The sequence below is a fragment of the Camelus bactrianus genome, chromosome 10 (assembly GCF_048773025.1).
Source record: "Camelus bactrianus isolate YW-2024 breed Bactrian camel chromosome 10, ASM4877302v1, whole genome shotgun sequence".
NCBI lineage: Eukaryota > Metazoa > Chordata > Mammalia > Artiodactyla > Camelidae > Camelus > Camelus bactrianus.
Genome location: NC_133548.1, coordinates 12,583,483 through 12,609,211, shown reverse-complemented (window position 1 = coordinate 12,609,211; position 25,729 = coordinate 12,583,483). Strand labels below are relative to the sequence as shown.

The 25,729-nt window shown below is 38.8% G+C and overlaps 3 protein-coding genes and 1 pseudogene across 3 annotated transcripts; 1 reads left to right on the top strand and 3 right to left on the bottom strand.

Moving 5' to 3' along the window:
* Positions 1–3,004: 3,004 nt before the first annotated feature.
* LOC141578947 (olfactory receptor 5M11) lies at positions 3,005–3,925 on the bottom strand. The gene has a single exon (XM_074373029.1). It carries the CDS (start codon positions 3,923–3,925, stop codon positions 3,005–3,007), a length of 921 nt encoding a protein of 306 aa, XP_074229130.1.
* Positions 3,926–8,573: 4,648 nt separating this feature from the next.
* On the bottom strand, positions 8,574–9,512 carry LOC105080996 (olfactory receptor 5M5-like). Its single transcript, XM_010970119.3, has one exon. The coding sequence runs from the start codon at positions 9,510–9,512 to the stop codon at positions 8,574–8,576; it is 939 nt and encodes a 312-aa protein (XP_010968421.2).
* Positions 9,513–19,670: 10,158 nt separating this feature from the next.
* LOC141578946 (olfactory receptor 5M5-like) lies at positions 19,671–20,609 on the bottom strand. The gene has a single exon (XM_074373027.1). The coding sequence runs from the start codon at positions 20,607–20,609 to the stop codon at positions 19,671–19,673; it is 939 nt and encodes a 312-aa protein (XP_074229128.1).
* A 3,743-nt stretch (positions 20,610–24,352) lies between these two features.
* Positions 24,353–25,330, top strand: LOC105081032 (olfactory receptor 5M5-like; annotated as a pseudogene).
* Positions 25,331–25,729: the final 399 nt, after the last annotated feature.

Here is a 25,729-nt window from a genome sequence, read left to right as displayed (position 1 = left end):
AGAGTATGAAGAGGAATATATATATATATATATATATATATATATATATATATATATATATATATATATATATATATATATATATAATCTGTGTGTTTGTATGTATATATACATACAAACACACATACACATATATATATAACTGAATCACTATGCTGTTACACCAGAAATTAACACAACAATGTACCTCAATTTTTTTTAAAAAAAATGTAATTTTATTCAATAACAGAAAATATGTCAAATTACTGGCCCAACCAACAACTGGATAATTCCCAAAAACATTTTGTTAAGTACAAGAACCTACATAAAAATGGCTATGCATATTTTGATTTCATTTATATGAATTATAGTTAGGAAAGCAGATCTGTGGTTAACAAGGGCTGGATATGCAAGGAAAAAACTGTCCACAAAGGGCTAAAAAGGAAATGTGGGGAGTGATGAAAAGTTTTGTATCTCAACTGTGGTGGTAGTCATATGGGTGCCCACATTTGTCAAAACACATTGAACTGTGCTTATAGTGAATACATTTTATTGCAAGAAAACTACATATTAATAAAATAAAGCTTAAAAAATCTTATAACGTTTTTATTATTACCGACCAAATGAAGTTAAATCACTTGCATAAAGGACACATATCAAATTTTAGAAAAGAAATTTCAAATTCATTTGTGCCCTATTATAATTATACACTTTCTCCACAGGGAGCAGGTTTTTTTGTGAAGAAGTGGATGTATCAATTAATAGAATGAAAAATAAAAACCATATGATCATCTCAACAGATGCAGAAAAAGCACTTGACAAAATTCAACATTCCTTCAACATAGAACTCTCCACAAATTGAGTATAGAAAGAATATATCTCAGTATAAGGACCATCCATGGCAAGTCCACAGTTAACATCATTCTCAGTAGCAAAATGTTGAAAACTTTTCTTCTAAGATCAGAAGTAAGACAAAGGTGCCCAGTATCACCACTCCTAGTCAGCATAGTACTAGAAGTCTGACCTAGAGCAATTAGGAAAGAAAAAAGAGCATCCAATATCAGAAAGGAAAATATAAAATTGTCTGTTTGCAGATATGATCTTGTAAAACCCTAAAGAGTCCACCCAAAAACTATTAGGACTAATAAAAAAAATTTCTTTTTTATTGCAGGATATAAAATCAATATGCAAAAATCAGTTACATTTCTATATACTAACAATGAACTATTTAAGAAAGAAATAAAGAAAACAACCTCACAATAGCAGCAAAAACAATAAAATACTTAGAAATAAATTTTAACATGTCAACAGATTGTATACTGAAAACAATAAGCCATTGAAGAAAAAACTTGAAGATGACATAAACGGAAAGATATCTCATGTTCATGGACTGGAATAGTTAAAATTGTTAAAATGTTCATACTACTCAAAGCCATCTACAGATTTAATTCAATCCCTATAAAACTCCAATGGCATTTTTTTCAGAAACAGAATAAACAACCCCAAGACTCATATGGAACTACAAAAGACCCTGAATAGTCAAAGGGATACAGAGAAAGAACACAGCCAAAGGCATCACACTTCCTGGTTCCCTGATTTCAAATTATTTTACAAAGCTGTAGTAATGAGAACAGTATGGGACAGACATTTAAAAATGTACACATTGACCAATGAACTGAAAGCCCAGAAATAAACCCTTACATATGTGGTCAATTAATTTTTGAAAAGGGAGCCAAAAATATTCAATAAGAAAAGGATAGTGTCTTCAATGAATGGTGTTGGGAACACTGGACAACCACATGCAAGAGAATTAAACTGAACTCCTAACATACATCATTCCCCAAAATTAATCTGAAATGGATTAAGGACTTAAACATAAGATGTGCAATGATAAAATACCTAGAAGGAAACATAGTGCAAATACTCTGAATTTTTGTCTTGGCAATGGCGTTTTGTGTATGACAACAAAAGACAGGCAACAACAGCATAATTAGACACATGAGACTACATTCAACTTAAAAGCTTTTGCACAAGAAGAGAAACAATCAGCAAAATGAAAAGGAAACCTATGGTTTGGGGAGAAAATATTTGCAAATATTTTTTTAACCAAAATATTTGTAAACCATGTATAATTAAGAAGCAATCACATGTATTCACAAAACTAAAAGTGAAACCCATGAAGTTGAATTTAAAAAGTAAAAATTTAATTTTTAAAAAAATAAGCAAAGGACCTGAATAAATATTTTTCCAAAAGAAGACATACAAACGGCCAACAAGTAGATGAAAAGGGGCTCAAAATCACTCAAAGAGATGAATGGAAATTAAAATCACAGTTAGATATATGTTTACATTGTCAGAATGGCTGGTATCAAACAGACAAGTGATTACTAGTACTGGAAAGAATGTGGAGAAAAAGGAACGCATTACTGACGGGAAATGCAGATTGGTATAGTCACTATGAAAAACAATACAGAGATGTCTTTAAAATTCAAAAATAGAACTAGCGTATGCTTCAGTAAATGCATTTCTGGACTAGAAGTATATCCAGAGGAAATAAAATCATGATCTAAAAGAAGTTTTCGCTCCATGTTCATTGCAACATTATTCATCACAGCCAAGACATGGACACAACCTAAGGGCCAATCAATAAATTAATACATAAAGATGATATCATACACACACACACACAACATTGGAACATTATTCAGCCTAAAAATAAAAGTAAACTGCTATCGGTTACAACATGAAAGATCCTTGAGGTCATTCTGTTAAGTGAAATAAGTCAGACAAATGGAAAGAAAAACACTGCATGATCTCACATTTATGCTGGTCCACGGACAAAGCATTGAGGGGTAAGAGCCTAGACTAATAAATGCAACTCATTTTCTCTCAGACCCGAGGACATCTGAGGCATATCCATAAAGAATATGAAAACTCATCATAAAATGCAAAGATATTTGAGCCAAGAATTTAGAATTTATGGTTTATTGGAAATTGGAGGTGTTACCACCTTAGTGACCATATTTCATCTGAGGACTCTCTTCAGTGCTCGTTTTACGTCTTTGTTCCGCAGACTGTAGATCAGTGGGTTGAGAACTGGACTTAAGAAGGTGTAGAAGACAGCTATTATTTTGGATTCCTCAACAGTCTTCTCTGTTGGTGGTCTTACATACATGCAGAAGAGAGTCCCATAAAATAGGGTTACAGCCAGCATGTGGGAACCACAGGTGGAGAATGCCTTGTGCCTTCCCTCTGCTGACTTGATCTTGAGAATGGCAGCAATGATGAAGGCATAAGACACCAGGATGATGGTGAGGGAATTGGAGAGGTTGAAGCCAGCTGATATGAGCATGGCAAGCTCTTTGACATAAGTGTCAGAACAAGAAAGCTTAATGAGTGGCGGGTCAGCACAGTAGAAGTGGTTGATGACATTGGATCTACAGAAGTTCAAGCGGAAGGTCTGGATGGCCTGGAACAGCCCATCTGAGAAACCATAGACATAAGGGAATGTGGCCAAGCAAAGGCAGACACGCCTGGACATCTTAACACTGTAGTGCAGAGGGCTGCATATGGCCACGTAGCGGTCATAGGCCATTGCTGCCAGCATGTAAAACTCGGTGAGGAGAAGTGCTATGAAAAGGTAACACTGTGCAAAGCAGCCAGCAAAAGTGATGGTCTTCCTCTCTGACAACAGGTTAGTCAGCATCTGCGGGGTTGCGTTCGAGGTGTAGCACAAGTCCACGAAGGCCAGGTTAGTGAGGAAAAAGTACATGGGCGTGTGCAGGCGAGGGTCCAGTCTGATCACCAGCACCATGCCCAGGTTGCCTAGGAGGGTGACAAGGTAAACGACCAGAAACAGCACAAAGAGCAGAGGCTGGAGCTCTGGGCAATCCGTGAGCCCCAGGAGAATGAATTCTGTTATCGCACTGCCATTGGTGATGGGCATTCTCTGAGTCTGTGCCTGCACCTGGGACAAACGCAATGAAAGCAGACGTGAAGGTGCAAATTGCATTACTGACTATTGAAATGATATTCCTCTCCCCCTCCAGATACTATCCCAAATAAATACTGCCGTAACCCGATGCTGTACTTCTACTGAGTCATCATTTCCGTTCTCAATATACTGCACTATTATATTTACCTTAGGTTCACCTGTACCAGTGGCTGTACCTACTGATAAGTATACTTACACCTAAGCCATTATCTAAGCTGTCTATATACCGATCTACTATTGTATTTCTCTCTCTTACCTGCAGGCTGTACCTATGGCTGTACCTGTAGATAACCATAATTATACCTACAGCTGTTACCTATCTGTACACCAGAGCTGCATATCCCCTACCTCCCTGCACTGTTTTTCCCCTGTAAGGCTCAGTTTAAAAGCCAGTCCTTTCTGAGAATGTCTCAACCCATCCCTGTCGTACATGAGTATAAATGAATCCCTCTCTACTATTTGCTTCATGCACGCCCTACATACTCTATTTTGAGCACATTATATCCCCATAATGTATCCCCTTTCTACCCATATATGAGTTCTTCAGTGCCCGGGACAAAGTCCAGTTCATTATTGTACTGTGACTTCTAAGCATATATTTATATACTGAATTGTAAAAAGGGAAAGAAAAAAATAGTATGAGCATGAAAGAATGAATTATTTGCAAACTTCCACTCATCTCTGTATCCCTACAGAGCTTTTTGTGATGTCAGATCCTTAGAAGAGTTAAGGATTTTTTTAACTTTAGTGTACAAAGCGTTTATTTGAGAAAGCTTGTTAATCAAGCAAATTGACAGAAAGTTGGTTTCAGAAAGTGTCACGTGGGATACTGGAATCTTCACGTTTAACAATTATCCAGGAGACTCTAATGAAGATGTTCCTAGAATCACACTTTAAAAAGGCACAGTCATATATGTCAAATAAATGAATAAAGAATTATCAAATCAAATGAATTCTCCCGCAGTATTTTGAGAACAGTCTACAGTAAAGACATAATGTGTTGACAAAGAAAAGAAGTAACTTTGGCGTGGTTAGTATTTAAGTTATTAATCACAATTGTATTTATCCAGTGGTATTACAATCCTGATGGATTTTTAGCTCGCCTTCACCACTTAACCATCCTGAGTCCCCTCCTCCCTTCTCCCCAGATGCTTTTATTTTTGTCTGTTCACTCTTGGTTAATATTTTTCAAAACCTGCACAATTCTTGCTTCATTTCTACGTTACTTTATTATAAGTTTTAGAAAGATAGTGACAAGTTTTTTTGCACCTATATCTCCTTTACCAAGAATGTTATGTGCTTAGTTAATATTTGCTGAATATGCTAATAATAGTTACTGAAAACAGACAGTGATCCTTAACCAAGATTCACTTCATTTTCTCATTTGCAAGTGGAAATAATAATATCTGTCCTGCCTCCTTCTCATGTCTTTGTGGACGTCAGACTAGATATTCATAAGACAAGTATTTCTTGGTACTCAGCATATTGTGTGATTAGGCACTTCAGTTACAAAATGAACAGAACCTTCAACAACCCCTGCCTTTGTGGCACCCACATTCTAGTGAACAGGCTGTGCTGTAAGTCAGTCCATAGTGTTTCAAATGGAATTTGGAAGACAGGAAGTTCACATTTTAATAATAATACTAACAAAATTCATGAAAAGTTGACTCTTTTAGCAACAAATTGAAGGAGAAGGAAAGCAAGCAACAAAGCTCTTTTAAGAAGAGTGTTCTAGGAGGAATAAAGAGCAGAACTATTACTGAACCATCACCACCACTCCTGGGCATATATCCAGAAAAATACCCAAAACACTAATTTGAAAAGATACATGCACCCCGAAGCTCATAGCAGCACTGTTTACAGTTGCCAAGGTATGGAAACAATCTAAGTGTCCCTCTGCAGGTGAGTGAATAAAGAAGATGCAGTGCATATGCAAATAGAATATTACTCAGCCATAAAAAAGAATGAAATGTTCCCATTTGTGGCAACATGGATGGACTTGGAGAGCATTATACTAAGTGAAGTAAGTCAAACAGAGAAAGACAAATACTGTATGATATCACTTATAGGTAGAATCTAAAAAATACAACAAACTAATGAATAAAACAAAAAAACAGACACTTATAGAGAACAAACTAGTGGTTACCAGTGGGGAGAGGGAAAGGGGGAGGGGCAAAATGGGGTAGAGGAAAAGGGTTATTATGGGATTATACAAAATTATGTGTGAAACTTTTGAAAACTGTAAAGCACTACAGAATTTAAAGAATCTTTCATTCAATAAAAATTATAGTAAAATACGTATAACATGAAATTTATATCAAAAAGATATGAAGACACCACACGTGACCTTTCTTTGGAACTTGTATGCATGGGTGTGTGTACAGAGTTCACGCAGAGCAGCACAGAAGGTCATAAGTGAGCTGTTTCCTAAAACACAGATGTTTCACTTCATTGAGAATCTGGTTCATCTCTACCTATCAGTTTCCTGCCAAAATGTCACAACCTCCACTGGAGAACAGGAGTTGGTAGTTAGGTAGTTAGTTGCGGCTTCTCTGCAAGAAGTGTTAACAAGAAATACTCTGAAAAAAAGTCTATCTATTTGTATGACAGCAGCAAGGCAGCTCAGGAGATTCCTCATATCATTCAGCACCAAAAGAGAGAGAAGAGGTGGTGGTTACCAGGACAGAAAATAATGGAAAAACAATGATCAGGATGTAGGAATTTCAAAGTTATAAAGACATGGCAGGAAATTGGACTTGAGGATTCATTTGCAGAAGATCTCATTTATTACATGTCACTTAATGATTGCCTGTTGGATCTGAAATATCCTTGACTCACAAGCATAGAAACTTATGTGGGATCCAGACATCACCAACTGAAGTAGAGCAGTAGTGCTGACAAGTGGAAAGAGGTTAAAAAAAAGACTATGAAGAGTATGTGTTTACAGAGAAGGAAAAACTCAGCTGATCCGGCTGCCTGAGTCAGGCCAGAGGAAAGGTGAGCTGCTTCTGTAAGTGGCTCTTAGATGCCTGTGCTCTAAGGATGAGAAGCCTAGTATTAGGATCAGCTCTGTCCTATGTGTGAAGACATGTCCTTATATTTGTGTGGGGTGAACAGAATGTTTGTCTTTCTTGATTCTTTTGCTCTAGTGGCAGGTCTGTAAACTATTGTCCAGAAAGATCAATAGAATTTCAATAAGTTTTTTGTCCAGGAAATCAGTTGCAGTTTAACCTGATACTGAAAACAGAAAGGATTCCATGTATATATTTTGAGCAAACAAGATACAAATTTGTGGGCATCAGTTTGAGACTTTAATACAATCTCCTCTTGACTGAAAACAAAATAGAAACAAAAAGACTTACTTCTGGCTCTGACAGGCACCTATTTTCTCAGACTCTGATTGAGGGAGTTCGTTGATGCCTCTCTAAGCCCACAAAGGCAACCATATTTCTAGCAGGATATGGGAGGCAGGGACCTGCCCTTAAAGCAAATCTCAGAAGGACTGAGGAGCAGCAGGAATGAGTGTGGCACTGGGAATCACCTTTTTCAGGATTAATTGGAACACTTGGGGATCAGAAAGCAAATTGCAAGCCTCAGTCGTATTCTCCATAATGTCAAATTACTGTTTACCCTGAGTTCTGCGGGGAGCACACAAACAACTCTCTCAGCTGTATGTATGAGACAAATACTCAGAGGGATAAGATCTGAAAAAAGCGGGAAAAGCAACTAGATTGACTGCTAGACCCCTGCTCTGCTCAACTCCCATCTTTTCTGAGAGATTTTTCGGCACCACAGACGTCCCCAGCTTGTGTGCCTCAGGAGGAGACGCCAAAGAGAGCGGTGGGGCCCATGACCGGAGAGGTGCACAGTAGCTGGAACAAAAGTAGCCTTGTGTGAAGACTTGACAGTGATTAGATATGCTTGAAAGAGTGGTCTTTATGGGATTTTTCTATTTTGGGCTGTGTGCTGGTAATAGTTCATAGTAAAAAAAAAAATGAAACCATAAAACCAGTTTTATTAAAAGAAATAATAAAAAACTTAAATCAGGCATTTCCATCAAAAAGCTTGATGAATGAGGATTCTGTTGGGCCAGTGCTAACATAGAATGACAGTTCTTAGAGTAATAACCTGAGATCCCAAAGATCTTTATTGATATATACTATGAACAGAAGGAGAGCCCAACCAAACAATCAAAAAACCCTGCCCTGCTATGGTTGAAATGTGGTTTCAAAGAGTTTGGAAATCATTAAGCCCCCTCAAAGTCTACCAAATTGTCATTGCTACAGCATGACTGGTAATTTTGTCTTTTATAACTTTGTAGTGGTATGACTACTATGGGTAGAGTTATCTGCCCTTTATTGATTGCATAGAGCAATGACAATGCTATCTGGTCTTGTCTTTGACTTTCTATGTGAATTTTTTTTTATACACCGAGACAAAACTGAACATAACCTAATAATTTGACACGTTCTTCCAAGTCTCATAGGTGAATTACAAAAGGCAAAACAATACTCAATGATAGTGATTTGTTAACTTAAAATGCTCACCAATTGGTTAGAAAACATTGATATGTTAACACACCTGTGACCAAATGCCTACTCTATTTGGCAAACAATTTCTTTTGAATCACTTTCCTTACTGCGCTTTTAACATCTTTGTTTCGAAAGCTATAGATCAAAGGATTTAACATGGGACTCACAAAAGTATAAAATACAGCTACAATTTTCCCCTGTTCTACAGATGCCTTGGAAGGGGGCGTTAGGTACATGCAGAACAGTGTCCCATAAAAGACAGTGACAGCTGTCAGATGGGACCCACAGGTGGAGAAGGCCTTGTGCCTCCCCTCTGCTGAGCGGATGCGCAGGATGGCTGAGAAGATGAAGATGTAGGAGATGAGGATGATGGTGAGAGAACAGGTGAGGTTGGCACCAGCCACCACGAACATGGCGGTCTCTTTGACGTAAGTGTCTGAGCAGGCCAGGACCATGAGAGGTGGGTCTGCACAGTAAAAGTGGTTGATTGCATTGGGTCCACAGAAGGAGAGGCGGAGCAGCAGGATGGTCTGTGCCAGACCATTTGCAAGCCCATAAATGTAATTAGCAGCAACGAGAGAGAGGCAGACACGTCGGGACATCTTGCTGCCATATGACAAGGGTTTGCAGATGGCCATGTAGCGGTCATAAGCCATCACTGCGAGCATGTAATAATCTGTGATCACCAAGGCAATGAAAAAGTGGAACTGTATAAAGCAACCAAGCAAGGAAATGGTTCTTCTCTTGGACAAGAGATTAACCAGCATCTGAGGAGTGACGTTGGTGGCGTAACAGAGATCTACAAAGGAGAGGTGACTGACGAAGAAGTACATCGGAGTGTGAAGTTTCGAGTCAGTTCTGATTAAGAAAATCATGCTCACGTTGCCGATTACCGTGATGAGGTAGACGACTAGGAACACCGCAAACAGGACAGGCTGCAGCTCCGCCCGATCTGTCAGTCCCAGGAGAATAAACTCAGTCACTGCTGTGTAGTTTGTCCTTAGCATTGTGTTTGCTCAGCTTCAAACGAGGTCTAAAGTAAAGGAAATAAAAATGCATTTGTCTTCGGTCACTTTTCCATTACCCACATCATGTCGTCAGATAATTACTTCTCCTCTCTCCAACCTGTAAATGCACGTAACACAAGGAGATAGCATAGCAAGCATGAGATTGATGTTTTAAGTATCTAAAGTAATATAGAGATCCTTTGTGTATAGGCAGTCACATTTCCAAATGCTGTTTTGAAAGTCTTTTCATACTTGAAAAGCTTTTATTCTTTCCTGATTTAGTTTTCATAAATTGTTTACTTATACTTCCCTTAAACATTACTTTTCCTTGAAATTAGGATCCTTTGTTCTCAATGTATCTTTTTTTATTTTTATTTTTTGTTAAAGTACGGTTGATTTACAATGTTATGTTAATTTCTGGTGTACAGTGTAGTGATTCCATTATATATGTATTTATATGTACATATATTAGTTTACTTTTTCATATTATTTTCCATATAGGCTATTACAAGGTATTGATTATAATTCCCTGTGCTATCAGTACACCTTTTGATGTGGTATCAAAGCATCAGTCACATGTTTTCACAGCTACATGGACTCAAGGAGGTGGCACTGATAAATGACAGATCCTTAGAGAACTGGACTCTGTCTACCCACCCTTCTAAACTCAAGATCATTTTTACGCTGGTCCCTCACCCTGCAATGCATGTCCATTTCCCCCACTCTTGTCTACCTCAAGTGGCCTACACATCACCAAATCTTATTTAACTTTTAAGACTCAGCTCAGGATATCCATGGCTTTGTAAAATATAGCCAATTATTGGGGGCACAAAAGTAAATCAGTGCTCTTTGTGTAAAAACAGGTAAGTGTGCCCTACATAAACATTATTTGTATTTGTGCATGTATGTGTGTGTGTATATATATATATACATATATGTGTGTATATATACACAAGTACACATATATGAGTTTTACTAAATATTCAAGGAGGGAGTGATTTGGGTAAAAATAATAATGTATTAAATGACTCTCTGTTGGGGGAGGAGGTGATCATTAAAAAAAAAATTGATGAACATATCCCCAGGTAGTAATGATTTTATTGTAACTCTCCTTCATTTTAACTCTTGCAAAATGTAAGGAAAAACTCGATAACCTGAATGATTTCAGTTCTTTAAAACATGTGAAGCGTCATACTGATAATTATGATCACTATTACCTGCACAGCTGAGACAGTATGTAAGAAATTGTAAAGTGCATCTTCCAACAGGTGTGCAGCATAAAAGTGACCACTAAGACCGTCATAGAAAAATCTACATTTTCCTTCAATAACCCAGGGTCAGGCATATCAATGTTAAACTGACTCTTCTTAACAGCTATAGGGCCAAGGATGGACACACGGCACTTCGTAAATGAGCCATTTCTGCTCTCATGCCCATTTCCATGATCTCATTCTGCACTTGAGGACTTTGGATTTATCTACCAGGGGAAAGGCAAGACCAGGCACCTACATCAGTGAAATCATAATCATTCTGTGTCTTTTAAAAATTCAAAAATTATAGTAACTCACATAAAAAGCAAAGATTCTTTTCATGCTGAGGTTGTATATTTAATAAGTCTATTTGTTAAATCCTTAACCAAGAGCCAAAATAATGAATATCTCCATTCATTTTTTTGCTATGAGGCAGTGCAAGCAACGACCATTCCAGATCATTTAACTGAGTACTAATGGGAATAATCTTCTTTTACAAAAACAGAACACAACATCCTGCAAGACTGAGCAAGGAAAGCTCAGGGAGAAGTCTTTGCAAGTGATCAGAAGGGGTTCTCCTGACATTCACCCTCACCTTGAGGTTCTCTCTTGTAGCCTTTGCTCTAGTTCTTTTTCCATTATGATACTACTCAACTCTGTATTTATACATATGTGTACTCTGAGAAGAACAACAGAATTTAAACCAAAATATTTAATAACTTATCAGAATTATGTTTCAGGCCATAGTTTATTTTTGTTTATTAAAATATTTATTTCTAGAGTTTGAAATATATATTTAACAATGACTAATCCTACCTGTGAAAGAAGAGTGATTCCCAGTGACAGCGAGGCTGGGAAGAACATAGGAGTTTATAGCAGAGTTGTCATAGAGGGACCAGCTCCCCGTGGTGCAATTATTCCTAGCAGACAGTCGTTCAGACTATAAACAACCACCAGTTTTATTCTTTTTAAATTATAACCTGATTGAGGACATGATTTTTTTGCCACTCCTTAATATCATCAGGGAATCAATCCCCTGAAATGGAAGCAATGGGATTCATTGTTTATTCTAATGTATGACCGAATGTCTTGATAATTGGAGACTTGACTTGGGGGAACTATTAAGTTCTCTTGCTTACAAAGGATAGAATAGAGCATGGTGTGGGGAGTAAGTCTTGGAGTCTAGAAAACTGTTGGAGATCAATCAAGTATTGTTGAACTGGGATTGGTTATTTCCTGATCCTGAGCATTGCTCTTTATTTTTTAATAGGTATTATAATGCACAGCATTGGAGACATTGTGGGTATTCAGGTAATATAAACATGCTGGTGATTCTTCCTTTGTCAGCCTGCCCCACCCAGACCTGTTGTCTTGTTTCCAGCTGACTTTGGCCGGTGGGAGAAACCAGCAGCACGTCAGAGGTGGGAGGAAGAGAACAGTAGCCAAACTGCCCTTTCCTTTTCTCCCAGTTTCTCACGAAGGTGCTGGAGTAGCTGCATCCTTCCAAGTTGAGAAGAAGGCGGCCGGGGCTCTTCCTGGTTCTGGTCCTCACTGGACTCCAGACAGTTGCTCCCGCCCCGACCACTTCAGGGTTACAGTGGAAACTGCCTTCTGCAATCAGCATCCAGGTGCTTAAGTCTTTGACTAAGTTCTTTAACACTTCTTTCACTGATTCTCTGTCTTTTCCTTAAATTCCCTTCAGTTACACCATCTGAGTAGCACTTTATTTTATGTCGTGTCCCGGACTCAGGCTAGATGGGACATAGTAGTTACTCAATAAATGTCGCAGTGGAAGTTGGAGCAGTAATAGTCATTATCATAATAATAATTATTCCTTTTGTTAAAGTTTGAGATATTCCTGATTCCACCATTGTTGGATGTTAACGGAGTCATTGAATCACCCTCCTCTGGCTCCTGATTCGGCGGAACACTACCCAGGGGAGTCAGATATTAATATTACTGGCATTACTGCAGGTAAAACCGGATTTCAGAACGTGGCTTAGACATGCTTTCCTGCCCCTCTCCTCTGAATGGAAGTCACCCGGGCACAGCAGAGCAGTGAGACAACTTACTGCCTGCTTCCCTCTCCAGAGCCATGACACATCAGCACATCTGATTGAGATGAGACACGTGTGTCAGTCACACAGAGAAGACGATGTCTTGTGCTGACAGCCAGGCAGCTGCAAATGATGTTTTTCATCATCTCACCAACCTCCATTCACCCTACCACAGCAAGCATGTGGGGGTCGATGGAGAGAAATCAGAAATGTCCTTCAGTCTCTTTCCCTCCAAAGTCATTTAAAAACCTCTGTCTTAATCCTTGTTCTCACAGTTGGCACCCCTGTTCACCTGTTTATGCATCCCACAAGTCTCCATCATCCTTGATGACCTTTTCTAATTCCCACACCCTCCCATAGCCAGGTATCACCTCCTTGACTTTTTAAATATCTAAAGAGTCAAATTTTCCTACATGAGGAAGAAGAAGAAGAAGAAAGATGGGGAGGAGGAGGAGGAGAAGGAAATCCAGGAGATCGAGGAGGAGGAAGAGAGGGAAGAAGGGAAGGAAGGAATTCCTGCAATTGAAAGTAACCTCAGAGAAGTTTGCAATGGTACTTTGACAGTATTGGAAGATCTCTTTTCTTAAAAGCTTACAAACTTCAATTGATTCATTTCTGAAATAAAAATTTCAACTTTAGGGAAGTGGCATGACCTGGAATTCAAGATGCAAGAAAAATAAGGAATGGCTCTGACCACTTTTCAATTTCATCCACTACTATCACACTGTCAGCCTAGTACCAGACCCTATTCTTTGTGCCTGGTTGTATAGCAACAATAATATATTTTATAACATACACATGATGTGTGTATATGTGGGTGTGTATGTATAGGTATGTATATATAATGAATATAAATACAGATGTTCATGAATTTTGAAAACTATCTGAAACATTATTACCCATTAAATATCTAAACCCATATGGTTTGGAGTGTTTTCTGAGCCAGCCCAGAAATACCTAAGACAGCAGTATTTTTTTTATTGAGGTATAATCAGTTTACAATGTTGTGTCAATTTCTGGTGTACTGCACAATGCTTCAGTCATACATGGATATACATATATTCATTTTCTTATTCTTTTTCACCAATAAGCTACTACAAGATATTGAATATAGTTCTCTGAGCTATACAGTATAAACTTGTTTATCTATTTTATATATACCATTCAGTATCTGCAAATCTTGAACTCCAGTTTATCCCATCCCACCGTCCTCCCCGCTGACAACCACAAGTCTGTATTTTATGACTCTGAGTCTGTTTTATACATAAGTTCATTTGTCTTCTTTTTCAGACTGCACATATGAATGATATCATATGGTATTTTTCTTTCTCTTTGTGGCTTACTTCACTTAGAATGACATTCTCCAGGGCCATCCATGTTGCTGCAAATGGCATTAATTTATCATTTTTTATGGCTAAGTAGTATTCCATTGTATAAATATACCACAGCTTCTTTATCCAGTCATCTGTCAATGGACATTTAGGATGTTCCCATGTCTTGGCTATTGTAAATAGTGCTGCTATGAACATTGGGGTGCAGGTGTCCTTTTGAATTAAGGTTCCCTCTGGATATATGCCCAGGAGTGGGATTGCTGGGTCACATGGTAAGACTATTTTCAGTCTTTCGAGGAATCACCATACTGCTTTCCACAATGGCTGCACCAAATTGCATTCCCACCAACAGCATAGGAGGGCTCCCTTTTCTCCAAACCTTCCCAGCATTTATCACTTGTGGAATTTTGAATGATGGCCGTTCTGACTGGTGTGAGGTAATACCTCACTGTAGTTTTGATTTGCATTTCTCTGATAATTAGTGATACTGAGCATTTTTTCATGTTCTTATTAGTCATTCATATGTAAGACAGTAGCATTTGATTTGAAACCTAGCTCTGTGTTCTTGGAAAACTTTAATTTCTCCAATATTCAGGCCTTTCATCTGCAAGAAATACTTTATAATATCTGTATCACAAGGACATTGCAAGTGTTCAATAAACTTTGTCTTTCCTTGGCAATGAATATGTACATCCATTTTTCAATACTTAGCACACTCGTGGCTGGTATCTAATAAACACTCAACAGAGGATACTAGCTGCCATGCTAAAAAATTGTAAATATATGTGCTCTACCACCAGACAAAGTAAAGAAAAGGTGAGAATGTAGCTTTAACACATCTCTGGAAGTGCTTTGCTCGTCCACGGGCGTCCCATCCAGCTGAGCAAAGAGATGGTAAAACAAGTTTTTACAGTGTGTTTTTGGTAGTGAATCTACTATGAAACCAATTAGTTCTATTTGCTCAACCTGAATTTAGGAAATCCAGAGGTGACTGAGACTACCATGGGCATGTGTCCGAGTTTATGATGTTCAAGATGATTGTAAAAACATTTGCAAGGTCATCGCAACACCTCAATCCCATAAGACTAGTGAGCAAACTCAAATTTCTATAGTGAACCCAGCATCTCACCTTCAGTGAGGAAACACAATTTCTTAACTACACATTAAAACATAATTTCTTCTAACCAACATATTTAATGAAGGATATGACAGTGGCCTGTATTTAGAACTAAGTGTTATAAAATATGAATAAATTATATTATAGTAGAGCTTTCACCATCGCAACAAACGAACTGGACAGAAAGGTATTCTCAGAGTGACAAAATACAGACTTTATATGGGCTTTCTAATTTTCCGACCTTTGCTCACCTGTCAGCAAAAGTGCTTTTATTCATTCTTTGCATGTTTATGACAATAGTGTTTATTTGCATAGTTCCCTTTTATCTCTTCAGAAAAAATGCTAATAAGCAAATACCTTTAATTGTCATATTACCTGGGGCCTTACGTCAAGGTATAATTACATACATGAACTTGTGAAGTATGGTTTTCTTTTAAAGAGCAACTTTGGACTTAGTCAATAATTTAAATAAACTCTTTTGGTGGATCCTTCCCTGCAAGGCAATGGCCAGCCCTTCATAGTCTCGTCTTTCCCCTCATGTGACTGAGGAGGCCTCCTGGCACCGGAAAGGAGGCTTTGATCTGCACTCATTACCTTCCTGCTTCTCTCGGGTCCCTCTCGGTCTCTGACATGGATGGTTACCGCCTGCTCTGCTGCCGGCTGCCAGGACCAGTGCAATTTGGGGTCGCTGTTCCCTCTGGGCTTGACAGGGCCTGCTGATCTCCCCTGCTGACCCTCCCTGCTGACCTGGCTGCATCTTGGCTCTTCAGGGAATTACAGACCCTGCTTAGGTCTGCTCTGTCTACATCATGAGTCCTGGCCCAGGAAGTCTGCTGTGGTTACTCAGCTCCGCTGGTGCACCTGTCCCAGTCACCACATTTTAGCTATTGGCCTATTTCTCTGTTAGGAAGATGCTGGAAATTTGGAAACCTGGGTGCTGTTTATGCCCCATGGAAATGAAAGAAACTGTTGGAGCATTAACTCATGTCCAAGTATGAACTACTAAGAGCCTGAAGTTTACTTCACTTTGGCTGCCCATCAAACTGATTCAGGGCCAGGCCTCCAGCAAGCAGTGTGGGACAGCCAGGCTCAGAGAGCTCTCCTAAGGCCTTACATCCTCATGACTTTTTTCTATGGATATTAGTATGCCCAGGCCAAAGGCAAGACTTAAGGCTCTTAATTTTTTTATTTTCTCTATGATAATCTACATTTTTTTATTTCGAGAATGAATGCTGGATGGAGTTCAAGAGAGGAAAATTGGCTTAATCATATGAAAGATATAAAATGATTACATTATTTTTCTTGTTATTCATAATAGTAGTGCTATAAACCTGGCCAGAAACACTAGGACTTGACTCTAATTTCAAACAATAACGTAGTAAGACTTAAAGATGAAATAGTATATGAGTTAACATAAGGAATCATGAATTAAAGTGTCTTTGTACAAGTTTTCTATGCTAATAAGTTTACATGAATTAATTTCATTTAAACTGATCTCTCAGTTGGATCTGAGGGTCTAACAACTGATTCTCTACAACTTGCAATTTAATTTATGACATGAGAAAATCTTAGATTTCTAATGAAAATGTTTACATGGAAGTCCACTAATTCACAACTCTCTGCCTAGCATCATGGTTTATTTATTCAGTAACTCTTCACTAAAGATTAACTGTGCACACAGAGTGTTTACAGATCACTATTGGGAATGTCAAGTGATACTGACATCAATTTTGTCCTTAGACAATTACTGTCCTTAAAAGATAGAGAAAAGTTATGAAAGGAGGCATGGATCACAAGTTCTGTAAGTTAAAGTTATATGATATTGTGAGAGCTCATACTAAGAGGCTATGACTTCCAGAAATCAGCCAGGGAGGCTCTGAAAGTGCAAGAGGATAAAATAACCAAGTCCCAACAGAGACAATAACGGAAACTGAAAACCAGCAAGTTTTAAAAAGGGAATGTTTCACCTACTGATAAATAACCAGCAATCAGGTAGTGCAACTATCTGTATAACCAAGCTAAAGAAGCCAGAAAATGAAATGTTTCTAAATACTGCAAGCAAGTATCTGTCTGTCGCCATGCATAAGCAAATGAATTCTTCTTTGAGAATAAAAGTTAAGACAAGAATTTCCCTCTGACAACTGAAAACAGAGAAACTCTCATTGAAAGAACTGACTAAAGGTATTCATCACACGGAAGAAAACAATCAGGAATGAAGAGTAGATACAAACAGTGAGAGAGGCTTTGAAAAAGGTCACTAAAGTTAAAGGAATATTGATACTGAATAAATATTAAATACAATTATAATTGTAATCATATGTAATACATATAAGAATATTTAAGGTTTATACTTAATAAATAATAATTTATTATCAGTGATTTATTCTATACCTGCAAATGAAAGCATGTAAGTTAGAAACAGGATGTAACCAGAATTAGAATATTCTAAGTTCCCTTTATTATTTCCTAGCAAAGTAGACTTAGTGATTAATGGACTTAGTTAAGTCAAGTACGTGTATTAAAACTTAAGGGAATTATTAAAAATAGAAAATAAAATGAGTAATAGTGAAATGAGAAGTAAAAAGAAAAGGAACATAGAAAATACAATTTAATTCCTAGTCAGTAAAGGGAAAAAGACGTAGGGAAAATTTTTTAAAAGGACAAAATAATCTGTCAAAAAGTATTCCAAAGTATGAATATTCACAATAAAATAAGAAACTCAGTGATTACAAGGAATTAGGGCCAGAGAATAAAAGGGTATTATAGTAAATGAAAAAACTCAAAGACAAAGACAAATACTGTATGATATCATTTATCTGTGGAATCCATAATATAAAACAAAACAAACTAATGACTATAACAAAAAAGACTCTCAGATATAGAGAACAAACTAGTGGTTACCAGTGGGGAGAGGGAAGGGTGAAGGGAAAAGATGGGGTAGGGAATTAAGAGAGACAGACAACTCTATATAAAATAAATAATCTATAAGGGTGTATTATACAGCACAGGGAATAGAGACACTATTTTATAATAACTATAAATGGAATGTAAACTTTAGAAATTATAAATCACTGTACTGTACCTCCAGGACCTAATATAATATTGTAAATCAACTATACCTCAATATAAAATAGGGGGAAATACACAACACTGTAAACTGATTATAACTCAATGAAAATAAATAAATAAATAGATAAATAAAATATGGAGAAATACACACAATAGGCATCAAATAACTAAAAATATTTTTTAAAAAATACTGCTTAAGATGTATGAACATCACAGAATAGGCTGTTAGAGTTTAAGTATCAGAAATGAGATGGAAGCTACAAATCATAATAGATACACTGCTAGTTTATTACTTGAGATGATTTTTAACCTCACGATTTACAGAAAAAAATTACAAAAAGAAATAGACAATCCACAAACATCTCAGGTTTATATGTGAAAAAATAAAATATTTGTAGGGATAAGATCTGAAAAAAGCAGAAAATTCAACTAGATTGACTACTAGAACCCTGCTCTATGAGATTTTCGGCACCAGAGGCTTCCCCGCCATGTGTGCCTCAGGAGGAGACACCAGAGAGAGCAGCGGGGCCCGTGACTGGAGAGGTGTGCAGTGTCTGGGACAAAGTAGCTCTGAGTGAAGACTTAACAATGATTACATATGCTTGAACGAGTGGTCTTTATGGTATTTTCTGTTTTGGGGTCCATGGTGGTAATAGTTCATGATGAAAAAAAAAAAAGAGAGAAACCACAAAAGCAGTTTTACTATAGGGATGTATAGTGGTTAAAAATATTAAAAGAAATAATAAAAAACTTAAAGGAAATCAGGCATTTCCATCAAAAAACTTTATGAGGATTCCATCAGACCAGTACTAACATGGACTGATAGTTCTTAGAGTAATAACCTGAGATCCCCAAAGACCTTCACTGATATATAATTGGAACAGAAGGAGAACCCAACCAAACAATCAAATGAAAACCTCTCATGCTACGGTTAACAAGTTTCTGGAAAATAGTTTGGAAATCCTTAAACCCCCCCAAAATCTAACAAATTGTCATTGCTGTAGCATCATTTTTTTACTTATGTCTTTTATATCTTTGCATCTGTATGACTACTGTGGACAAAATTATCTGTCCTTTATTGACTATTGATTTTTAGAGCAATAACAATGCTATCTAGTCTTGTCTTTGACTTTCTATGTGTGTGTTTTTTTTTTAAATAGAATGAGACAACGCTATGAACACGAACTAATACTTTGACACATTCTTCCAAGTCTCACAGGCAAATTACAGGAGACAAAAACATACTCAATGACAGATAGTGATTTGTTATTTTAAATGCTCACTAATTGGTAGAGAACACTGATATGTTACATACCTGTGACTAAATGTCTATGCTACTGGGCAAACAATTTCTTTTGAATCACTTTCCTTACTGCGCTTTTAACATCTTTGTTTCGAAAGCTATAGATCAAAGGATTTAACATGGGACTCACAAAAGTATAAAATACAGCTACAATTTTCCCCTGTTCTACAGATGCCTCGGAAGGGGGCCTTAGATGCATGCAGAACAGTGTCCCATAAAAGACAGTGACAGCGGTCAGATGGGACCCACAGGTGGAGAAGGCCTTGTGCCTCCCCTCTGCTGAGCGGATGCGCAGGATGGCTGAGAAGATGAAGATGTAGGAGATGAGGATGATGGTGAGAGAACAGGTGAGGTTGGCACCAGCCACCACGAACATGGCGGTCTCTTTGACGTAAGTGTCTGAGCAGGCCAGGACCATGAGAGGTGGGTCTGCACAGTAAAAGTGGTTGATTGCATTGGGTCCACAGAAGGAGAGGCGGAGCAGCAGGATGGTCTGTGCCAGACCATTTGCAAGCCCATAAATGTAATTAGCAGCAACGAGAGAGAGGCAGACACGTCGGGACATCTTGCTGCCATATGACAAGGGTTTGCAGATGGCCATGTAGCGGTCATAAGCCATCACTGCGAGCATGTAATAATCTGTGATCACCAGGGCAATGAAAAAGTGGAACTGTATAAAGCAACCAAGCAAGGAAATGGTTCTTCTCTTGGACAAGAGATTAACCAGCATCTGAGGAGTGACGTTGGTGGCGTAACAGAGATCTACAAAGGAGAGGTGACTGACGAAGAAGTACATCGGAGTGTGAAGTTTCGAGTCAGTTCTGATTAAGAAAATCATGCTCACGTTGCCGATTACCGTGATGAGGTAGACGACTAGGAACACCGCAAACAGGACAGGCTGCAGCTCCGCCCGATCTGTCAGTCCCAGGAGAATAAACTCAGTCACTGCTGTGTAGTTTGTCCTTAGCATTGTGTTTGCTCAGCTTCAAACGAGGTCTAAAGTAAAGGAAATAAAAATGCATTTGTCTTCGGTCACTTTTCCATTACCCACATCATGTCGTCGGATAATTACTCCTCTTCTCTCCAACCTGTAAATGCACGTAACACAAGGAGATAGCATAGCAAGCATGAGATTGATGTTTTAAGTATCTAAAGTAATATAGAGATCCTTTGTGTATAGGCAGTCACATTTCCAAATCCTGTTTTGAAAGTCTTTTCATACTTGGAAAGCTTTTATTCTTTCCTGATTTAGTTTTCATAAATTGTTTACTTATACTTCCCTTAAACATTACTTTTCCTTGAAATTAGGATCCTTTGTTTCCTATTATACCTTTTTAATTATTTTTTTATTGAAGTATAGTCAGTTTACAGTGTGTTAATTTCTGGTGTACAGCATAGTGATCCCGTTACACATATATATTTATTTACATTCTTTTTTCGTATTGTTTTTCCCTATAGGCTATTACAAGGTATTGATTATAGTTCCCTGTGATATCAGTACACCTTTTGATGTGGTATCAAAGCATCAGTCACATGTTTTCACAGCTACGTGGACTCAAGGAGGTGGCACTGATAAATGACATGGATCCTTATAGAACTGGAATCTGTCTACCAGCCCTTCTAAACTAAAGATCATTTTCAAGACGATCCCTCACCCTACAATGCATGTCCATTTCCCCTGCTCTTGTCTATATCAAGTGGCCCGCATATCACCAAAGCTTAAGACTCAGCTCAGGATATCCGTGGCTTTGTAAAATATAGCCAATTATTGGGGGCACGAGTGTGTTCATGGGGCACAAAAGTAAATCCGTGATCTTTGTGTAAAAACAGATAAGCATGCCGCACATAAACAATGTGCCTGTGGCACTCAACACCACACGTATCAGTGACAGTAAATATTCAAGCAGGGAGAGGTTAGGGGAAAAATAAAATATTTAAAGACACCCTGGTTGGGGAGAAGACAATCATTAGAAGAATAGCAGAATTTAAATTAAGATATTATATAATTCATCAGAATATGTTTCAGGCCATAGTTTCATCTTTGTTCATTAAAATATTTATTTCTAGAGCATAAAATATATTTTAACAATGACTAATCCTACCTGTGAAAGAAGAGTGGTTCCCAAAGACAGCGTGGTTGGGAAGAACAGAGGAGTTTATAGCAGAACCATAGAGGGACCAGCTCCCCGTGGTGCAATTATTTCTAGCAGACAGTCGTTCAGATTATAAACAACCACCACTGTTTTATTCTTCTTAAATTATAACCTGATTGAGAACACAGTTTTTTTTTTTTTTTTTGCCACTCCCCAATATCATCAAGAGATCAAATCTCCTGAAATTGAAACAATGGGATTCATTATTTATTTTAATTAATGCCTGAGTGCCTCGATAGTTGGAGACTTGACTTGGGGGAACTATTAAGTTCTCTTTCTTACAAAGGGTAGAATAGAGCATGGTGTGGGGAGTAAGTCTTGGAGTCTAGAAAACTGTTGGCGATCAATGAACTATCGTTGAACTGGAACTGGTTATTTCCTGATCCTGAGCATCGCTCTTCATTTTTTAATAGGCATTATAATGCACAGCATTGGAGACATTGTGGGTATTCAGATAATATAAACATGCTGGTGATTCTTCCTTTGTCAGCCTGTTGTCTTGTTTCCAGCTGACTTTGGCCAGCACGTCAGAGGTGGGAGGAAGAGAACAGTAGCCAAACTGCCCTTTCCTTTTCTCCCAGTTTCTCACGAAGGTGCTGGAGTAGCTGCGTCCTTCCAAGGAATCTCCTGCTGGGCTGTGTGTTGAGAAGAAGGCGGCCGGGGCTCTTCCTGGTTCTGGTCCTCACTGGACTCCAGACAGTTGCCCCCGCCCCGACCACTTCAGGGTTACGGTGGAAACTGCCTTCTGCAATCAGCATCCAGGTGCTTAAGTCTTTGCCTAATTTCTTTAACGTTTCTTTCACTGATTCTCTGTCTTTTCCTTAAATTCCCTTCAGTTACACCATCTGAGTAGCACTTTATTTTATGTCGTGTCCCGGACTCAGGCTAGATGGGACATAGTAGTTAATAAATGTCGCAGTGGAAGTTGGAGCAGTAATAGTCATTATCATAATAATAATTATTCCTTTTGTTAAAGTTTGAGATATTCCTGATTCCACCATTGTTGGAGGTTAAAGGGGTCATTGAATCACCCTCCTTCTGGCTCCTGATTCGGCGGAACACTACCCAGGGGAGTCAGATATTAATATTACTGGCATCACTGCAGGTAAAACCGGATTTCAGAACGTGGCTTAGACATGCTTTCCTGCCCCTCTCCTCTGAATGGAAGTCACCCGGGCACAGTAGAGCAGTGAGACAACTTACTGCCTGCTTCCCTCTCCAGAGCCATGACATATCAGCACATCTGATTGAGATGAGACACGTGTGTCAGTCACACAGACTCCATTGGAAGGGAAAGCTAAAGGAAGTGATGGAATGAGTGACTTACAGGTCTGAGGGGAGAGCATTTTAGGCAGAGGGACCAGTGTGTGCCCAGGCTTGAGGCAGGAATGTTCAAGGAACACCAAGAAGGTCACTGTGGCAGGAAAAAAAGGACTGAAGGGAACGTGGTGGAAGTGTTTGGAGTGATGGAAATGATCACATAAGTCCTTGTGGATCCCGGTACAAAGTGAAGATTTTAGCCCAAGTGTGATAGAAGGTTAGCAAACCACTTTAGGTCACTAACAGGATGGGATTTATGTTTATAACAAGATCAGTGGCTTGTGTTGGAGGATAGGAAGTTTCAACCTGGAAGGAGAAAAATCATTAACAGTAGCTTTGGCAAGAGATAATTTCATCTTAGACCAGACTGGTAGTGGAGGAGATGCTGACAAGCTGTTCTAAGATTCAACAGGCAAGGTGCTGAAGTAGAGCAGAGATTTCCTGCTAGTTTAGATGGAAGGTGGGAAGTCAAAGGTATGAGGTTAACTGAAATATGAATATTAAATATACAATACAATGAATATTAAGTATATAATACAAAATAAATTGGGATTTTGTGGGATACAAAGAGATCAGTGAGATCATAGGGAGTACGGGGGGAAGAAAAATGCAGACCATCAATTGTTGGTTTGAAACAAAGGTGATGGGGTGAAGAGAAATTCAAAGGACCCAAGAGGTTGATTGCTGTTGGAGAATAAGTAAGAAATCCAGGAAGAACTGAATCTGAATAAATACACAACGAGGCTCTCAAGGAGTATATGCCACTCCAGTTACAGCAGGTATGCTTGCACTGGCAACGATAGAACCAATCTCTAGAAAGCCAGTCACCCCCTCCACCCCCTCCCTGATCGAGCACTGATGTCACGATCAGACAACGGTGGTAGTTATGTTTGAACATCTGAGGTTCTGATTCCAAAGAGGGACACGAAAGAGCCAACTCAGATTCAGATGTGTTAGGCGAGGTAAGGTGGGTGTTGCAAAGCAGCCAGCACAGATGGTACATGGACTTCAAAGTATGTTTATCAAATACATTGTCTCGTTTAACCAGCACCACCGACCGCGGGAGGCACCTGCTGAAACTCCTCCATCTCTGAAGGAGGTAACAACTTATTGAAACCTCTCTTTTCAAAACCAGTTTTTTGGGGTGCTGATTCATTTTTATCTATTCTTGAATTGCACACAACTCATTTCTCTTTTTTACATGTGAAAAATTATTCTTCTCTTAATAGAGAATATGAAAATGAAGCTATTTCCCCAGTGCAATGGCACCGAGGCCACCGAGTTTGTTCTGCTGGGACTGACCACTCACCGAGACCTGCAGCCCGTCTTCTTTGGGGTCTTCCTCCTGATTTACCTCGTCACCCTGGCCGGGAACCTTGGGATGATTTTATTAATCAGATTCACTCCCCAGCTGCAAACCCCCATGTGCTTTTTCCTCACCCATTTAGCGTGCATAGATATGTTTTATTCTACGAATGTCTCTCCTCAGATGCTTGTGCACTTCTTATCTGAGAAGAAGACCATTTCCTACACGGGGTGTCTGGCCCAGTGTTTTGTTTTTTGTGACCCTGCTCCTTACTGAGTATTACATGCTTGGTGCCATGGCCTACGACAGGTACATGGCCATCTGCAGCCCCCTGCATTACAACAGCAGAATGTCCAGGCCACTCTGCATCTGCCTGGTCACCCTCCCCTACCTCTGGGGGTCCATGGTGGCCACAATGCAGGTGATACTGACCTCTCACTTGTCCTTTTGTGGATCCAACGTCATCAACCATTTCTACCGTGCGGACCCAGCCCTCTTAACGTTGACGTGTTCTGACACTTGCATAAAGCAAACCGCCCTGTTTGTGTCTGCCGGGATTAACCTCACAGGTTCCCTCCTTATAATCCTCATCTCCTATGTTTTCATTTTCATCACCATCATGAGGATCCGTTCCACTGAAGGGCAGCGCAAAGCCTTCTCCACCTGTGGCTCCACCTGACAGCTGTCACTATGTTCTATGGGTCCCTGTTCTGCATGTATCTGAGACCAGCAAACGAGCAATCTGTTGAACAAGGGAAAATTGTCTCAGTGTTTTGTATTTTTGTGAGTCCCATGCTGAATCCATTTATCTACAGCCTGAGAAACAAGGATGTGAAACAGGCTTTGAGAAGGGTATTTATGAGAAACCTTGGTACGATGGGGAAAAGCCCTATTATAACAGTTTCCCAATGAAAAAAAAAAAAAAAAGAATCTCAAAAGCAATCCAAAAGTATGCTTTGTTGGTTCTGCCAACATTGGGATGCAACTCTCTGGAACAGCAATCATAGTTTAGATGCACGCAGAGCTTGGGATCGAGTGAGAGCCTATGGAAACAGAATGGCAAAGTTGTGTGGAAATGATGGTGGGCAAGAAACACAACAGCAGAAGTCAGCTGTTTACGATTCAGCTGTTCACGGTTTTAGCGTCACTCAAGAACTCATTTCCACTTGATTAGTTAGCAGAGAAGTTCTCTCTTTCACTCCCTAGGTCACCAACATGGAGCATCCCTGAGCTGCTCTCACCAGCAAAGTGATGCGCATTGTAGTAAATTTCCTCAATAAGAAACTGATTTTCTTCCCTGGTATATCTTAT